The following is a 19,992-nucleotide window of genomic DNA, read 5'->3' on the forward strand; positions in this document are numbered from 1 at the left end:
ATATAAGCACAAATAGAGACGAAATAAGGGCCATCCATCACTAGTAACTCATCAGGCAAACGAGCCTTATATCACTTTTAAATATCAACTCTCGTTTGCGCTGAAATCACAAATTAGAAAACTGGAATAGTACAGCGCCAACAACTGGCTTGAGTGTACGTCTCCGTATATTCCAAAAATATTCTGTATTTATTGTAATAAAGATAATATCTCTAACAATGGGGCAATATACCATTCGGTGGTGTTGTGGGAAAAACCAAAACATCTAATTACAAAACAAACGGATTCACATTTAATTGTAATTAAGTAAGTATTAAATATGCAATTTTTCATTTTCGTCTATTGTAACAAAGCTCAAATTAAACTGGTCGATTTGAAGTGAAACAATTGATGACACTCGTCAATTGTTTCGAATTCGGACTGGCCCATCGGAGCGCAGTTGTCACTGTAATGATTGGGCAGAATGGTTTTCAAACAAATTAAATGACATTTCGTCTCTATTTCTGGTTATATACTCGATGGAATCCGTTAAGGTACACCCGCCATTCTGACTCTCACGAATATGGGGTCTGGTTTGACAGTATTGGTTCTTGTTTAACCCTTTCATGGACAATACGTAAATACTACCGCACACAAGAAAGACTTTTCTTACCGTGATGGTTATATTGATTCAATATAAAATGGTCAATGTATATAAATAATTAAATTTTGTCAGTACGTTGTTGATATTTTTCTATAGAAAAGCAATAGGTGCAACTACAAAGAAAACACTTGGCAACCGCACAGTAAAGCCCGTGCTGTTAATTGAGTCTTAATCTTCTATACAGGCTGTTAGAAAAATCTTCATAGTATTTTCTATTTATTAGAGAAAGTCAAAAAGGTAACAAACATGGCCGATTGATAATAATTATCTCTGAGACAAAAAATAATGACACGTAAAACAAAATTTATGTTGTGATGTTTCTTCATCATCGTGCACAGACTGGGCCGTTTTGTTAAGTATTTTTTCACGTGTGCAGTTGGGACTTACTATTAGGTATTATGAAGCCTTTTCGCCAAGTGGTGGAAGGTCAACCACTGTTTGCCAATTTATATACAATAAAGACAAGACATTAATGTAAAAAATGAATTTTCAACGACAAAATTAATTTGTCAATACTTTTTAATTATTCAAATTAGAATAAATTGAATTATATTTAATATGAAATGTATTTAATCTCAATTACAGTCATAATTAGAATAAAATTTAATTTTAATTTTAGCGCTAAGTGACAACTAAAGCTAAATAAAAACTGCCATTTTGTACATAGAGATTAGTGATAAGACTGACATATAGCCATTTTTTTATTTACTTAGATTAGGAGTGGCACCCCTGCCCAGTGGGATATACAGGGCGTCTCACGGCAATGCCACGCGGAGGGAAAGTACCTTTAATACCGTAAATACAAAATTTTACTGAAAGAACATTTCATTTAAAGTGTTTTATTGAATGTCAAGATATTTCACCACCATGACATTCAATTATTTACACCTGAACAAAATATCAAATGAAACGTTAAATTTCATGGTCTCCCTTTTATTTAAGACGCAATGTTAAATAACATAGCATACAATAGCATAGAAGAAAACGATCCCTATGGCTGAGGCTTTGGATCAGTATATAAAATTACAGGTTTTTTTTTCGAATTGTTTTTAAAATGAAAATGGAGTCTTCTTTTAGTAAAATTTCTTAAGTACTTTCCCTCCGTGTGGCATAGCCGTGGGACTCCCTGTATATGTCTATTATTACAATGTATTGACGTAAATAATAATTTAGCGAGCGACTGTATGTGTGACTTGTGGCCAGGTTTTGTGTTTTGTTGAAAACACCGCGAGCTTGATATATCATTCTCACCAATTATGTATTGGATTATTTTTAATGCTTTAGTCAACTAAGGCCTGCCGCCCATTGGTGGAACGGCAGAAAATATCATTCCTATGATCTCGTAGTAGCGGTAGAGCGCCTTGTGGAAGAATTCGTCCAGGGAAATACTGCCACCTTACCCGTTTCTACCGCCAAGTAGTAATGTCAGCATTACTGTGATCCGGTTTGGAAGGGTAAGGGTGTTGGTGAAATTACAGGCTCATAGGACTTGTCGACTTACGTCACTCAGATCTTTGCGATTTAAAGCTCTGAGTGGCACTGCGACTGTTATGGACAGGCGTGTAACTTACCATCAGGCGCACGACTTGTTCATCCCGTCACTTGATATTATAAAACTGATATCCAAGCCACGTTTTGGACTTAGTTTTAAGGTTAGTATTGTGGACTGACTTGAAATTACGTATATTTTTACGGTCATGCATAATATAGAAAATTCAGTGTTTTGAGACCGGGTTCTTGGTTGTGTGGCACATTATTTATTGTTGTAGAACGCCATTGTTTAACTGTATCTCACTTTTTTTTAATATGTCACATACTGTCGCTCACTTATAATTCAATTATCACCATGTAACGTGAATATTTTTAAATTTAATTGGCCAAATACCATTATAGATTTTAAGATTTTCATGGTTATTTAATAAATTATTATCATCATTGACAGGTTTGTTACCACGAAATGTCACATATTAAATTAAATATTTAGTATTCCCTTGCCCCGTATTATATTGTATTTGTACCGTGGTAACAAATCTGTAACAAGTTACACACATGAAAAGTGTTTTTGCCAGTTACTGGAAACAAAGTTTTTTAATAAAAATTTTTCCGGTCAATTTTATTATTTGAAAATGAAAACAACCAAAAAATCCATTGGTGTTAAAAAAAATCATTAAACACTTTTGATGTGTGTATAAAATCAATACAATACATTTAATTGGTCACTGCAATATATAAAATACCACTTTAGTAATGTGAATATTTCTATAATATTGTTTCTTTCTATTATATAAGGTCCTAAAATATGAATTATATTTTAACAGCAAGATCAGGGACATTAAAGCAAATAACCCTTGCAGCCACACCTATATATAGCGCAAAAAATATAGAAACATTTTGTAAGAATTGTAGTTAATTTTATAGACATTTAAGTTGACTGTTGGTAATTAGAAGCTTGGCAAATTCCTGTGGTAACATAATTAATTATAAATCGTGTACACAAAAAAAAACATTTCTCTTGAAATAAAATCGTCCGGAATGAATGTAATTTTTACGTCCTTTTTCAAAATTCTATATTAGTAGAGTAATTATTTCATAATAGCATTAAATGAGTGCGTTTTTTTGACGTAATATAGGTTAACTCAAACGTAGTTTTATGATGAGACTCAAATTATTTTCATTCATATTTGTATTCACGGATATATAGTGTGACCTCATAAGATGGTCTGCTCTTTAGGATAAATGTACCAAATTCTTCTGCCAAATGGGGAAACTGAAAATTGTTTATAGCCAACACCTTGCATAATTGTAATGAACTTGTATAAAAAATTTAAATTAAATCTAGTTCAAGATTTTCTTGGTATTGGCCCAATTCATATTTAATTAATTTTGTTCCACTTGGACTTGATTCTATGGTCATGAAATAAATAAAAAAAAAATTGCAATGAACTATGTCAACATTCTGCCAGAGACCATAAGATACGTTCCAGAGCGAGCAAAATTAACATTTTTTTTCGGTTATCAGTATCGTAATTTACCGGTATTGCCGTGTATTATTAACCGACTTCAAAAAAAGGAGAAGGTTCTCAATTGGACTGTATTTTTTTTTGTATAGAAAATGAAAGAAAGATAGTACCTCCATAGTGGTCCGATTTCATTTTGAAGAAAATCATCCACCTCTAAGGGTGGCTGATCACGCATGAATATTCATTTTTATAAATAGCGCCGAAGTTTTACTTAAGGAGCAATTATTTTAATGTTTGGTTTAGCTATTCTCCAGTTCAAGGCGTTTTTCTCTCACAATATACTTTGAGTAGTGAGAACCGATTTTTGTTATCTCCTGTGTCAAGTCTTGTACAGTGGCGAACTAGGGGATATTTCAATAAAACTTGTAAACAAACAGATGTAATTCCACGTACTATTGAGGTCGGTGTTTTTAGTACTCTGTACTGTTGTGTTAAATTTTCCATAGTGTTTTGACGCAAAGAAATAAATTATTTGAATGATAAATTATTTGAAATTGGAATGGATTTTATAAGTTCCACAAATGGCCATAACTTTATTATATTTATTGTGAATATGCCTCAACTGTAGCCTACACACAAAAGTTATAACATGATCCTTTGAAAGGTGAGATTGAATAGGTACGTTGATCATAGACTGCAAGGTCATTTATCATCAGAAAGATTTTAGTATGCTTCGGCAGGCCCAAGGATACCGCAGCATTATTGTCGTTAGTGTGCGCTTGCATATAAGAATGCCGAAATATTCTATGCCATACCCCGATCCGCTAATGGGCGCCGAGCCTTAGGCGCCGCGCAAAAATGTGTCTTGTGTTAGATACAAAGAACCCGCAACTAGAAGCAATTGTTATATTTCCATACAATGGATTTGGACCAGTTATACCATTAATGGTATAAGTGGTACTAACCTGTCCCATTTATACCTGTAATGGTATTATAGGTGGCACTAGTTAATCCCAATTATTGTTTATAATCCAACGGTATAAATGAGATAAACTAGTGCCACTTATTGAACGAACTCAATGATGTTCACATTACTGCATGGTGGCATAAGTGGGACAGGTAAGTACCATTATAACTGGGATGATTTAGTGTATTTATTATCCATTGGTATAACTGGGATAAACTAGTGCCACCTATACTATTACAGGTATAAATGGGACAGGTTATTTCCACTCATACCATTAATGGTATAACTGGTCCGAAGGCGTCAAGGCGTCTGTTGTCGCAACCGCAATTGTATATTCGCTTCTAATTTGCCAGTTGCTTGTATCCAACACAATACACACATATAGCTGTCTTTTTTTAGTTAATATGTATAAAATTGACCAACACATGGCCACAATCATTTAAATTAGCTATAACTGGAGACCTTAATGGGCTGTTAATAGTGGTGATTATTGCGTGTAGACTACAGCAGGAAGCGTAAGACGTATAACGAAAAGTGTACATTCTTAGTGATACCAGATAATGCATTTATAAGTTTAAGATTTTAGTATAATGTTAGTGCATATCCTCTTCACAGAGGGAATACTTGTCTGATAGTGGCACGTATAAAGTAAATGCACATTATTTTTAGTAATAATGTAAAGAAACAAAAACCAACTTAGAAGTCTCGAATAAATGTACTCGTCAAAATCGAGACGTATAATATTATAAAGATATGTTATTTATTATGTGTTTTAAATACTGTGTTTTTATTATGTGGCGTAACAATTTTGCGCATAATTAATCAGCATAAAGAAGTCTTCGCATTTATCCACGAGAAATCGTCTTGAGGCGATTATGTTTTACCACACTTGTCTCATTAAGCAGATTTACATTCGACACATTCCAAGCTCTTCAAGGATAACAATGCAAGGTGGCTCGAATTATGTGTCCGGGAGTGTATATACAAATATTTATTTACGAACAATAAGCCTCTGAAGCTTCTTACTCATTCTTCTTAGGGGAATCTGCCTAAAGCATAGGCCACACCGCGAATGAAGCTAGCTAGCTAACTTAGCTCAGTTCATGTACTAGCATGCAAGCCTAAGCTTAGAAAATACGTAGTTAAGTAGTGACTATGAATACGTACGGGGGTGAATGGCGGCAGACGGGCGACATATTTTACATAGCTATGGGGCTCATCGGGTTAGTTTCGTTAGTTCAGTTAGCTTAGATCGCGGTGTCAACCGAAGTATGATAATATCAGACAAAGTACTAAAAAAGCGACCTCAAAAGTCATTTATATCATAGTTTGCCACCCTTAGAAATAGAATCTTTTCTTCAAATTGAAATGGGACCACTTCTGAGATACCCTCTTGAACTAGAACTTGAACATGAGCAGTAGAGTTTAATAAGTATGACGAATTGAAATGTAATCTGCTTACCTATGAAATAAAGATTATTTGACTTTTTGTGACTGACTTAATTAATGCGGTTCAGTGTCGATAAATCTGATGTCGATAAATGATGACTGTCTCAATATGCAAAATTGTAACGACACGCAATATAGACCATTATTTATGTATTTGACCGTAAAAATAGCTATAATGTTTAGTGCCAGAGAAATCCCTAGTGAAAATAATTTAGATAAATGATCTACGATAGTCAAGTAGAAATAATAAGGCCTATTATACACTAACTTATCTGTGCGAGTGGTGTAGCTAATGTCTATGCAGTATAAATAGTAACTAACAGTAAATTTCATAGTGCAATGCACGAAATTTTTAAGCTGTGGTAATGTAATAAGTGACCAAATGTATGTTCATAAATTCGTGTGTGTCTGTCCACGGATTACAGTATAAGAGTCGCTTTCGAATTGAAGCTAGTGTTTGTAACAAAAGAGTACAAAGAATAATCAGTTTTAGGTCCTTTGTGCAACGTACAAACTAGATGCGAGCCAAAAAAAAATAGGTCGCGCATCTTTCGGAGCATTCTCGAAAATTCCTATTTTGTACGTTACACAAAATGGTGTAGAGAGTTCATTATGCTACATACAAAAAGTTTTACATTGTCATTTGTTTCATTCCTCAAAGCCTTATTACGCGTGCTTTTGGACCCCGTAAGTTGACACCTTTTTATAATTGGAATTTGAAAATGGAATTGACCGAAAAAATCCATTGATGTCATTGACTTACAATTATATGGACGTCGGGTCCGCGCTAAAAAGTGTCCGCACTTGTAAGGCGCTAAAATCGTATACAGAGCGCCAAACTCCGCTTTAGTCTTCATTTGTTCTACTGACAGCGCGATACTGCGATGACATTACAATTTAAATTTCGAATAGGTTGACTTGGGACATTTTTTTCGTGGTTTTTGTATTAGACCCGTCGTCCATTTATTTGTAAGTCAATGATTGATGTGGAAAAATTCATAAAAAAATCAGATTTTCAGTAATTAGCAAAACATGTTTGATCCTTAAACACTTTTGATGTGTTTATAGGTTTTTATAAAATAAAGGGCACGCTACAGTGTTTTTTTTGCGAAATAACATGTATTGACACTTTCTTCCTTCATCACAATTATCATCGTTTAGTTCCTTTTTCTAGCCACATCACATCACAGATAAGTATGCACTGTAAGTTTTTAGAAAACTGTAATTATAAGCTTGTAATTTATGTGATAAATGACTTTTTTGTAATTTTTATACTTCTAAGAGAAACACGTTGAGTGTAATAAGATAATTGTCTTGCGATTTATAATAAATATCTTGATAATTTGCCTGCGTTTTTTTTTTAATGTACCTAATATTGGGTGTGAGTCGATTGAGCAAATGAAAACGACGTAGTGTAATCAGATCTAAGCTAGGTGTTGTGGTTCTCGAGATTGAGAAATGGTGCCACTGAAATAAGCTTATCCCAGCGTGGACAGTAAAACACCCTTATAACTTTTGAACGACGGACCGACCTAAATCTAGGTTATTGCGACTAGAACCGACTAAATAGCGACTTTTTTTCTGGCTAGTCAAATTTCAAAAACTCGATTTAGTCACGCTGGAATAAGGCACACTAATACTCAATACTTTAATAGATACCATAATGTTATATACAAGGTGGTAGGTAACATAAGTTCATTATGGATTTACTAAAGCCTTAACATTATTACAGGTACAAGACGCGCGCGAGTTTTTTTTTTTTTTTTTTTTATACATGACAGGCAAATGACTCCACTCCACCTGATGTTAAGTGGAAAGTGGTATCCAAACGCGAAGGAACCTAGTGCAGCGATGAAATCCCCACTGCACTAGCCACCTCCACCCTGCCTGCCTACAATATGCCTCTTCACGCCTCGTTTGAAGGACCCCATATCATAAGAGGGAGGGAAGACATGTGCCGGAAGGGAGTTCCATTTGTCAACCGTGCGGCAGAGAAAGGAGCCACCGAACCTTTTAGTACGCGATGGAATTCGGCAGGTAGTGAAACGGTGACTACGAAGGCCAACACGCGTGCTTCTGAGCAGGAACGGGGACGGGGGGTTGAGGTTGAACAGCTCCTCAGAGCACTCACCATGGTACATGCGGTAAAAGGCGCTAAGCGATGCAACATCTCTACGCAGTTGCAGAGGTTCAAGGCGTGATGAGACCTCTTCGTCGCCTATAATTCGATTAGCACGACGCTGTAATTTATCCAAGGCATCGAGTAGGTACTTGGCGGAGCCGTCCCACAAGTGCGAACAATACTCAACGCAAGACCGGACCTGTGTTTTGTACAGCAGGCATAACTGGTCCAGCGTGAAAAAACGTCGCACCTTGTTCAGGACTACGAGTTTCCGTGAGGCTGTTTTGATCACAGATTCGATGTAGCTCCTTGGATTCAAATCACAGCAGATTTCCATACCGAGCAAGGTGAAACTGCTCTGAGGTGAAAGTGCTGTGCTCATCAGAGAAGGCATGGGAAGGAACGGCGACAATTTTGTTGTTAACGCGCAAACCTGTGTTTTCTTGGCGTTGAACTCAACAAGATTACTAGATCCCCATGCAGAGATGAGGTCCACCATCCTATTGAGCTCAACGACAAGATCAGATCGCTCTCTATCAGTATCGGCGCGCTCAGCTGCGGGGAATCCGTGATATCCCCCATGAACAGTGCTATCATCTGCATAACAATGAATATTCCCAAGTGAAAGCATATCATTGATATGCAGAAGGAAAAGCGTGGGAGATAGGACGGATCCCTGCGGTACGCCGGCGTTCACATTCACGAACCTCGAAATGCTGCCGTCAGAAACGAGCGAATTCTCCGCTCACGAAGGAAATCGGCAATCCAGCTGCATAACTGGGCTGGCAAACCGTACGCCGGGAGCTTGGAGAGAAGAGCTTTGTGCCAGACCCGATCGAACGCTTTGGCTATATCGAGGCTAACAGCCAACGACTCGCCACGTTTGTCTATAGCCTCACCACAAATATGCGATAAGTACGCTAGAAGGTCACCCGTTGATCGTTTTGGACGAAACCCATACTGCCGATCATTAATTATGGAGTGATCTTCTAGGTATTGGGTCAGTTGTTTGTTAAGGATCCGCTCTAAAACCTTGCATATTATGGAAGTAATGGCTATGGAACGGTAATTATGCGGGTCTGATCGGTCGCCTTTTTTTTGAGTTGCAGAGCAGGGAATGCGCTAGTGCTGTGACCTAATTAGTAATAAGTGATAGTCATCTCGATAAATCACACCCAAACAAAAGGTACAGGTAATAATATTTAAAAAATATTTTAAATATCGATTAGCTTAATAATAATACAAAACTATAATTATCACACATTTATACATTATTTATTTCTTAAATGGAGAAAATAAAATCAATGAAATTTAATCGTCATCTGATTCTGAAATGACAGTCATGTCAGAATCGGTGTCACTATTCTCGCCCTCGCTGACCTCAATCACGAATCGAACTATGATATCTTCAATTAATGCATCTCTTTGCCAATAATTGTCCTCTAAAATGATTACGTGATCATCAAAGCCATGCCAATCTTTCTCTGTAATCTGACCGAGTGCCAGCTCCGTAAATTCTTTTAATCTTTAAGGATTAATCGGATTTCACGTTGTGTTGTCTTACTATCCTTTTTAATTTTGCACAAGCCAACTCAATTGGTTTGAGGTAGTACATATACGGCAGTAGTCTCACTACGACATGGCCATGACCTTTTATCAATTCGTCAATTTTGAAAGTTTTTTCAGTAGGTTTATGCGACTCAATCAAATGAAAGAACTCATCCTTTCTCATTGTGAGTGGCGCTTCTACATTATTTTTGTGTAACCATTCCAACATTACCGGTTTGGTGCAGGACTTCGTGGGGACTTTATTTTCTTATACGCTATGATATGGTGCGTTGTCCATCACGACGACGGTGTTCTGTGGCAGATTAGGGATCAACATTTCAATGGTCTACTTTTCAAAATGTATACTATTCATTGCCTGTGATAATTACCTGATGCAGTACCAGCTTCGAAAAGTCGTGAGTAAACAATAATGAGCCTGTTTATGGAGCTGGCATCCGTTAACACAGCATCGAACATTTCCATTCTCCAGCATTTTTTAAAAAGTGAGGTTATTGTCAACCCACGTTTCATCTAAAAAGAAAATATTTCGATCGTCTAGTCTATATTGATGTATTTTTCTCAAATATTGTCCGAGCAAATACGACAGCTGGCCTTTCCACCAAAATTTATTATGTCACTTTAGCCCTTTATATCCCATGTCTTTTAATAATTTTCTTAAACTTGTCGTTCCCCATGGATATTCATTTTTTTCTATAACAGCTGCCGGCAGTTTAGAACAAGTAGGGACAATTTATTTACTGCTATAGTTAGTTATTATTACACTTCTATCAAAATCATCGACGTATAAATTTTTGCTTTTACACAATCTCCCTTTTTTAGAAGGCGAACGAAGATGTCCTTCTTTAGCTTCTTTTTTAATTTCAGCTAATGTTCTTTTAGATAGTCCGGTATAACCGCTCGCTCGGCCGAAGGAATTGCTCACAGGCAAGGTCAAAAAGTTGTTCTGCCTTTTTTCAGTACACATATCCAGAACTTTTTACGCCATTTCCCGTGCTTGACGATGAACAAAGAAACGTTTTTGAAACGGTTTTGAAAGAAACGACAAGGATCAGTCATTTTCAAAAATAACACGAGACGTCACTAGATTACATTATGGATAAGCGTATGACAGATGTCAAGGACAGCACTACACCGAGGGTGTACGAAGCGCGACGTGCGGACGGCGGGGGCAGACACTACCACCCCTCACCTCAGAACCCGACTGCATTCAACTCGCGCGCGTACTAGTACATATTGCTCTTAGTGTATTTGTTGAGATTTCTTTTTAACATAATAATCTTTTATATAAATTTTCTTTTACAATAATATAATCTATTAAATATATTATCTGTATTATGTGTTAAATATTATACACATGTATATTATTAATTGGGTATCCCTATCATCTAAGTATTCATGGTCTGTATAGTAATTTTTAGCCATTAAACATGTTTTTAACTCTTTTATAAATTTTGTTTCGCTTGTTTCTGTGTTTATTAGTTTTGGTAATTTATAAAATAATATTAATTAATTACTTTTTTCGAATTCTGGATATCCGGTTGAAAGAAAATCCTCTCTATATTCGATTTATGAATATACATTGCCATACATGAGCAAGGCTGTCAAAATTGGCACTTTTTCGTCGTGTAGCGTCATCGAGTATATAACCAGAAATAGAGACGAAATAAGGGCCACATATTCCTGGTAAAACATTAGCGATACAGCTCCTATAAATATCAACTCCCGTTTGCACTGAAATATAGACAGGCCAAATACTGAGCTGTGTGTACGTCTCCGTATATTCCAAAAAATATTATGTATTTATTGTAATAAAACAATAAAAACAAAACAATAAAAAGAAAAACATATAATTACAAAACAAATGGAATCACATTTCATCGGTAATTAAATATTAAACATGTAATTTTGCAATTTTTGTCCATTATAGCAAAGCTCAAGTTAACTGGTCGATTTGAAGTGAAACAATTGACGACACCCGTCAATTGTTTCGAACTCGGGCTGACCAATTGGAGCGCAGTTGTCGCAGTAATGATTTGGCAGAATAGTTTTCAAACAAATTAAATGACATTTCGTCTCTTTTTCTGGTTATATACTCGATGTGTGGCGTTTAGCATTTTTTTTTTAATAAAAAGTATTAACATAATACAGTATGAACATTTTCCTTTTAAAAGGCGACATTTCTGCTAGTGATTCGAATTTATGAACATCTGTTATACTGTGTTTTTGAATTTAAATAAAATATTTTTAGAGCGCGATCACGATTCTCGTGCAAACTAAAATGTCCTAAAATTTCCCCTTGTAAATAATATTTTAAATTAATTTGTTTTCTTAAGTTCTACTAGGAAATATCGCCGTTCTGTCAATGTTACCGTCAATATGCGGTATCTAAAACTAGTGTGGAGTGGAGAGTGACCATTCTAGTTAATTTTTTATTCTCCGTTTTGGTACAAGGTCCATGCTATGTGGGTTTTCTTATTATGTTATTCCCATTTTTTTCCAAGCTCTAAGGTTTTAATGGTTACATTTTTTACATGAATTAATTTTTAGTTTACGTATATTACGTTTTGCGTTTCTGAATTATTTGTTACCATTAAGCTGATGGCTCTGAAGCCAATGCTTTATAAATAAAAAAATAAAAAAATTGTGTTATTCCAACTCATTGCGATTAATTTAGCTTTAAAACACTCGATATTTATTTTATTGTAAATTCTTTTTTCAGTGCACCACGTTACGTTTTTGTTTGGTTCCGGTAATTTTATTTGTATAGGAATTCCGAAGTGATCTGATAAACCTAAATCCTGTACCGTCATTTTAAAATTTGTATTGTTAAAATTTGTAAATATCAAATCTGGATGCGTTGACGCGGTTCGTGTAATGTGTGTAGGTGTTTTTATGTGGTTTGTAAAGTTGTATTCCAACATGAGATCTAAGAATTGTTTAGCTTTTAAATTATGTTTTTAAATGTCTACATTAAAATCATGGTCACTATTATCCTTCACTCTTGAATACATGTTGTAAAGGGATTTGGCATGGTGTTTTATGACTGGCCGCCTGCCTGACATGTAGTGCTGTCCTTGACATCCGTCATACGCTTATCGATAATGTACTCTAGTAACGTCTCGTGTTATTTTTAAAAATGACTGATCCGTCGTTTCTTTGAAAACCATTTGAAAAACGTTTCCATGTTCATCGCCAAGCACGGGAAATGGCGTAAAAGTTCTGGAAATCGCTTCTTGCGTGTTTGACATAAATAAGCATAAGCATAAATCCCTAAGACCTAAATCCCTAAACTATGGAAACCAAAGGACATGTTATATTGACATATATAAATCAGACGTTATATGTATATGATGCATTTAGACGTTGAAAACATAAACATTTTAGTGTCTTTGTTTAACTACTGCGTGCCGTCGTAAGCCAAAAGAGATAGCACTACATTGATTTATGTCAAACACGAGAATCAAAAATACGTAACGTCATCTTAAATGCCAATTGTCCTCATTTTGCCAAATTTGTAGTACCCTTGATAACCGTTTCCGGTTGTCAAAGGCAAGTACATCAAATGTCAAAACCAATGTTTGGCCAAATGTTTTAATGAATTATTCGCATGAATTGTAATGAAATGGACAAAAAAGGAAGGATTAAGTAGGAACAATTAAGTGTGGATAAAAATGCGTCGCTGCATCATTAAAGAGTGCGGCAGCAGAAAAAGCGGAAATCAACCGAATGTTACATTACACCAGCATGTGTTATTTTTCTGCCTATAAATCATACTATAGCCCAAATATCTTATGTAATTAGACTCATTTAAGTAGTTTATTCGTCTTGCCGAATTTTGGTTTAGTTACCTTAAATTGCCTGTTTGTCAGTATATTTTGATGATTGTTGATAACGATTATTTTGAGATAGTGTTATTCTTGTAATCAGACATATTATCGATATTCTGTTATTAAAACGATTCACTACGAGTTTTTTTATCATGTCATTATTATTATTTTTAAAGTTTACCTACAAATGGAAAAAGAAAGAAAGAATGGTTGGAAATTATAGGACTGCCGAACATAATTGAATTGAATTGCAGAACCGCATTGAATCAAATACCATCTTCGTTTGTTCGCTCCATTTTGAAGAGTCAAATGTCAAATTAAGAACTTTGAATGTGACTAGATTATCTACATGATAATGCAATCGTTACATTTATTGGTAAATAACCTTATATTTAATTTTGATTGAAATTGCTCATTACTTGCCTAGTAATAATATCCCAATATTAGTCATACTTTTATTACAGTAAAGTAGTGTACAAATTTGCAAACATAAAACATACATTTGCAAGTCGATATTGACTTATCTATTATTATGGTACAACACTAAATCCGCGTTTGTTCCGTAGATAGGGCGGCTCCTGTCCTTTATTTTTTCCACCCTCATTCATTCATTCATTTCCATTCCTCTAGTCTAAGGCTAAATCAGCGTATTGACATTTTACGAAGAAAAGCTTTAGGTGCCAAATAATCGAAAGTTACGAAAATGCAAAAGCGTTGTTTTTTTTTTCTTATTTCTTTTGGCTTTTCGCGGTAAGCGTTTTAGCCGCTTACAAAGTGTTTTGACTCGTGGAATGTAATTTGGAAACGGGATTTGAAAGTTGGAGAAAAAGTGGAGGGAGGAATTATGAGATGTAAATAAACATGGTATAAATATAGAATAAATAGGTATTATTACAGCAGTTAAATTTGTATATTACTTTCTAAAATAAATTTAGATAAATAAGTATATATAGAAGAGTTATTGGACAACAACTAATTCCCTGCCTGCAGACTTGTTCCCTGTACTTTATAACTTGGACCTTTTCAAGGCGAGAGTGAATAGGCATTATTTAGGTGTGCATGCATCTGTGGCCTCGGATTAGTGATGCGACGGAAGTGTTATTATAACGGAAACAGATGTCAAATGTAAAACTTAACTGAAACGGAAACAGAAACGGACGCGGCTACAGAAGTGTAAATTTGATTAGTATTTTATAGAAAGATTTCAACGAAATAGTTCCAAACTGTATTTGTTTTTTGTTTCATAATTACACGTAACTGCTAAAAAACGCGCCCTGCCCCGCCTAACAAAATGCGCGCGCACCTGAAATCCATCACGAACATTATAAACATCCGATTAAAGTCCTATTATAAAAGTTGCAAGCAGAAACGGAAACAGATATGAAAAAGCGTGCGGGAGCAGAAGCAGAGGTCTGTTGCATTACTCTTAGAGTCGATTATGTAGGATGAGTCAAGATTTTGAAAAATAAAAGACATTATTTGAATTATTTTTAATTTGAATACTACGTTGTACTTAGTGCCTTCATGGCCAGAACCTTCACGGTTGCTCTTTCTACTACTGGTTGTCTTCGGCACTTTGTACCGCCAAAGGGTCATCCCCGTTATCGTTATCATGGAATTCGGATGCATCAGCGTGATTTAAGTCCTCGGGTTCACCGCCTTCCGTGTCGTCATCACTTGTCCGATCGTCCATATCGTCGTCAGCGGTTGACGCGGTATCGGGGAAGTCATGTAACGATTCTACTTCTGCCGACCCAGTACCAGCATCAGCGTCACCATCACCACCAGATTCATATTCGTGGACGATGGAGAACATTTTCGCTAACTCCTGAGGATCGCCTGGTTCCTGGTGACAAAAAAATAATACAATTCAAAGTAATTATAACACTCGCCAACAACGTGAGGCGTAGGATTTCTATTGATCTCTGTTTATCGTTGTTGATCTCTTTGATTTCTGTTTATCGTTCTTCTTCTTGTCGTATCGATGACATACATTATAGTAATAGTAGCCGCCATTAAATCCTCAAGCGTGCAGGTGTTAGCGCACGCAGGGCACGACATGAGGTGGGCCATCGTTTGAGTCGTACTTCACAAGCAGTCCAGGTTAGAACCATCCGAAAATCCCCACCTGAACAAATTGTCCTTGTGTCCGACCAACCTGAGTTCGAAGCCTATTCAAAGACGTCCAGATCGGCCATGGCAATTCATGTCCAGAAGGAAGACTCCAGAAGGCGGGACAAACGTAGATGGTACGCGTTCGCGTCAAAGGTGCACCTCGCCTGAGCCGGCTCAATGCTCAGTGGATTGACACATTTGACAAACTTTTCCAGCTCCTCAGTTTACGTTGATTCCTAGCCGAATATTTAACGGCGAATGCCTTTTTAAAATTTTAAATGTATCTTTTAAATCATAGGTTCCCAAACTTTTTGGCTCACCTAGGCAAGATAAAAAAATTTCAACACCCACCACAACAAAAAATAATTGAGTACACCATTGACTTACAATTATAGAGTACACGTATTTTTTATATTAACTAAACACAAAAAGTTCCAAGAGAAAAATATGTAAGTAGTGTACTTTATATAGATAATTCAGGTTTTTTTTTCAAATGCAGTAGCACCTCCTGGACAGCACCAACGCCCCCAATTGCTTCCGAGGCCTCTACCGCACCCCCTAAGACTCTTCAGCGTCCACTGGGGTAGAGACCACTTTGGGAAACTATGTTTTAGACCGTGAAGAGACGAGACCCAAAAAAGATCACCGATAATAATAATAATAATAAAGAGAAAGTTAAAATTGAAATATACAGACTTGCTGCTCATTCACACCGCAAATTATCTTTTGAGATACCAAGTGTCGAGACAAACTGATTGTCAAGATCTGAGCACTGGCACTGGCACTGGCACTGCCACTGCGCCCGTCACCCAGAGACATAAGTTGAAAAGTCCCAGGTCTCTACTGCCTACAAAACTATTATTATTATAAACGTATTAAATTTTTACGAGAATAGAGATTTGTATTAGAAAATTTTCATGTTCTTCCTTTTCACTTAAAATAATTATTATATGTTTACGGCACACCCCGTGTAATACTACCTTGTCTTTCTTAATGCAGTTTTCTACCCCTTTTACAGTTAGGCAGATTTTCTGATGATGGTAAATGACCTGGAAACAGAAACATGTAAATTCGAAATAGTTGAAATCTAAATTCAGAATAAAGATTGGCACTTCCACTGAAATGTACCTATAGGTACACGTTTCATGCGGAAGTCAAACATTGCATGCATAGTACAAAATATATTTCAAGCCGGAAGGCATTGACTTACAATTATATGGACGTCGGGTCCGCGCTAAAGTGTCCAAACTTATAGGGCGTTAAAATCGTATACAGAGCGTCATTCGTTTGTTCGACTGACAGCGAAGCAAGCAAAATTAGACAGTACTGCGATGACATTACAATTTAAATTCAACGTTTTAGCTTTTTCATATTCCTTTACATGTCACTACGTTTAAATAGGTTGACTTGGGACATTTTTTTCGTGGTTTTTGTATTAGACCCGTCGTCCATTTATTTGTAAGTCAATGCCGGAAGGAGAGAATGTCAATGCCACCACACCATGCTGTTTTCGTCCTACATACTAGTTTCTATAGTTTATATTATTTATTAAATAAATATTTATTAAATAAAAGTAAGGCAAATACAATCTTTCGTTTGAATTCTTTCACTCATATGTTTTATTACATCAAGTTCGTTCTTATCTAGTACGAATACAATTATCTCACCTTTGCTTGATCTAATGGTAGAGTCCATACTACTTTTCGGGAATTCTGGAAAATTTCAATCTCTGTTGGAATTACATGGAATTGACGTGAAGTCTGAAATTCTATGTTTATTATGTTTCAGCGTAAATATTTCATTTCGTTTTGTTTAATTTATAAAAAACAAAAGGCTATTTTATTAACCGACTTCAAAAAAGGGAGGTTCTCAATACGGTTGTGTGTTTTTTCTTTATTTTTGTATGTATGTTACGCGATAACTCCGGCCGGTATTACGACTATGAACTGGCAACCTAACCTAAAATAAAAAACTAACCTAGATTTTGCCAACTACCAAGAACAGGATGAAGAAAAAAATTTATATATAGGGTGCTCTATATAAGTTTAAGTGCACCAAACCGGATTCTTCCCCTAGTTTTCCAACCTTAGAGATGGAATATTTCCTTCAAGCATCTACCCTGTTCCCAAAAATCAACAAAATCGGTTCACAAATACCGCCTGAGTTATCGCGTAACATGCATACAAAATATTCTCAGTACAGAGAACTAAACATACCGAAATCCCCTAGTTTGCCACTCTTAGGTAGGGAATATTTTCTTCAACTTTAAATGAGACCACTTCTGAGGTATCCTCTTTCCAAAAAAAAGAATCATCAAAATCGGTTCACAAATGCCGAGTTATGGCGTAACATACATACAAAAATAAAACAAAACATACAGTATTGAGAACCTCCTTCTTTTTTTTAAGTCGCTTAAAACACAGGAATTTCGACGAGTCGATATCTAACTTGACCTGTAGCTCAGTTAGTATAGAGCAATGCTACGGTACAGCGTGGTCATGGGTTCGAATCTCTTCGGGTCGAAGAAATGTGTTTCGATCTTTGTGTTAATAGTCTTAAATAACAAAACTAGGTGAGTTATTTCACAGAAAAAATCTTAATAATTAAAAGTGTAAAACCCAGCGTGCTTTTGATTGTGCTGTACTCACTGCGGCACTCCATAGGCAAGTCAGTGCTGTTAGAAAAAGATATATTTTCATTTCCAATGTTTTGCCGGGTGGAACGTTCAGGTCTTAATGGTCGCGAACGATTAGTAACAATTAAAATTGTCAATCAAACAATGGAATTGTAGTCATTATAAAAATCATCCTCGATTCAACAGACAAATCGATTAACGGCCGATTTGGAAATAATCGATTTTTTAATTTTTCGATTATATTCCGTAATTAACTGTTAAAGTTTGTTAGGTAACGTGTAAAGCAATATAAAAGCGAACTATAAATGGAAACTTTGCTCATGGACACATTTTGAGGAACTCTAAGAGCGGTTACACACGGCGAGATTAAACAGCGATACAAACGCCGTACATCGCTACGCCATTGCATCGATGCAGTCGGGCGTTTGCCTATAAAACGGCCCATTCAACTACTATCCTGCGTATGGCTCAAGGATTGCAAGATGGCTTGCACTCTGCTACTACATTCATAATTCTGGATTATACGGCGGATGGCAAGGTGGACTGCAATGCGGAATAATGTATGCCCCCTTTAAATCGCAAGTGTAGCGATGCAATCGCGAGTTTCTCGAACGCGCGTTTGCATCGCTGCAAAAACTCGCCGTGTGTAACCAATCTTAAAACAGGTTGAATTATGATAACAACGTTCATATGAAAACCAGCTAGGCCAGAACGTTTAATCGAAATCCGAAGACAATTGAAGCCATTCTTTTTTCAAATTAAACGTTGTGTTATACACGGGCATCGAGTACATAACCAACTCGATGTACATGGGGCACCATCGAGTATATAACCAGAAATAGAGACGAAATAAGGGCCATCCATCCCTGACAATTCATCAGCCAAATGGACCTTATACCACTTTTAAATATTAACTCTCGTTTGCGCTGAGGTCACAAATTAGAAAACTGAAATTGTACAGGAGTGTACGTACTTCTCCGTATATTCCAAAAATATTCTGTATGTATTGTACCTAATAAAGGTAATATCTCTAAAAATGGGGGGCTGTTCCATTCGGTGGTATGGGGAAAACAGCAAAACATCTAATTACAAAACAAAAGCAATCACATTTCATCGGTAATTAAATATTGAATTTGTAATTTTTCAATTTTAGTCACAATAGCAAAGCTCAAGTTAAACTGGTCGATTTGAAGTGAAACAATTGACGACACCCGTCCATTGTTTCGAATTCGGACTGGCCAATCGGAGCGCAGTTGTCACCGTAATGATTTGGCAGAATAGTTTTCAAACAAATTAAATGACATTTCGTCTCTATTTTTGGTTATATACACTATGTGGGGCACTGATAGCAAGAACGGTGTAACCTCATTGCCGCGCAATGGAGATATTCGACTTAAATAAACGAAATAATGAATGACATAGGAATGAATGAATTAAATATTCTTTATTGCACATAAAGTTACAGTTAAAGTACAATACAGTAACTTAGGTATAACGATAGTAAGATAAAGTGCAACAGGTGGCCTTATTGCTATGTAGCAATTTCTTCCAGACAACCTTAGGATAGAAATTTTTGATATGTAAAAGGAGTGCAACCAAAGAATACCATTATAAGTACATTACATAATAATTATTAACAATCTCATATATGTATGTACTATAATAGAATCCGCGCCTCCACCATTTATAATAGAGGGCTGTAGCT

At 36.0% G+C, this 19,992-nt stretch overlaps 1 protein-coding gene across 1 annotated transcript; it reads right to left on the reverse strand.

The window, feature by feature from the left end:
• Window positions 1-15,020: 15,020 nt before the first annotated feature.
• Window positions 15,021-18,439, reverse strand: LOC113233665. Its single transcript, XM_026468839.1, has 4 exons — window positions 18,301-18,439; window positions 17,320-17,364; window positions 16,633-16,701; window positions 15,021-15,383 (listed from the first exon to the last, which is right to left on the reverse strand). The coding sequence occupies exons 1-4, from the start codon at window positions 18,349-18,351 to the stop codon at window positions 15,093-15,095; spliced, it is 456 nt and encodes a 151-aa protein (XP_026324624.1). The 5' UTR covers window positions 18,352-18,439; the 3' UTR covers window positions 15,021-15,092.
• Between the last annotated feature and the right edge of the window lie 1,553 nt (window positions 18,440-19,992).

Source organism: Hyposmocoma kahamanoa, unplaced genomic scaffold (genome assembly GCF_003589595.1).
Source record: "Hyposmocoma kahamanoa isolate Upper Pololo Valley unplaced genomic scaffold, ASM358959v1 79, whole genome shotgun sequence".
Lineage (NCBI taxonomy): Eukaryota > Metazoa > Arthropoda > Insecta > Lepidoptera > Cosmopterigidae > Hyposmocoma > Hyposmocoma kahamanoa.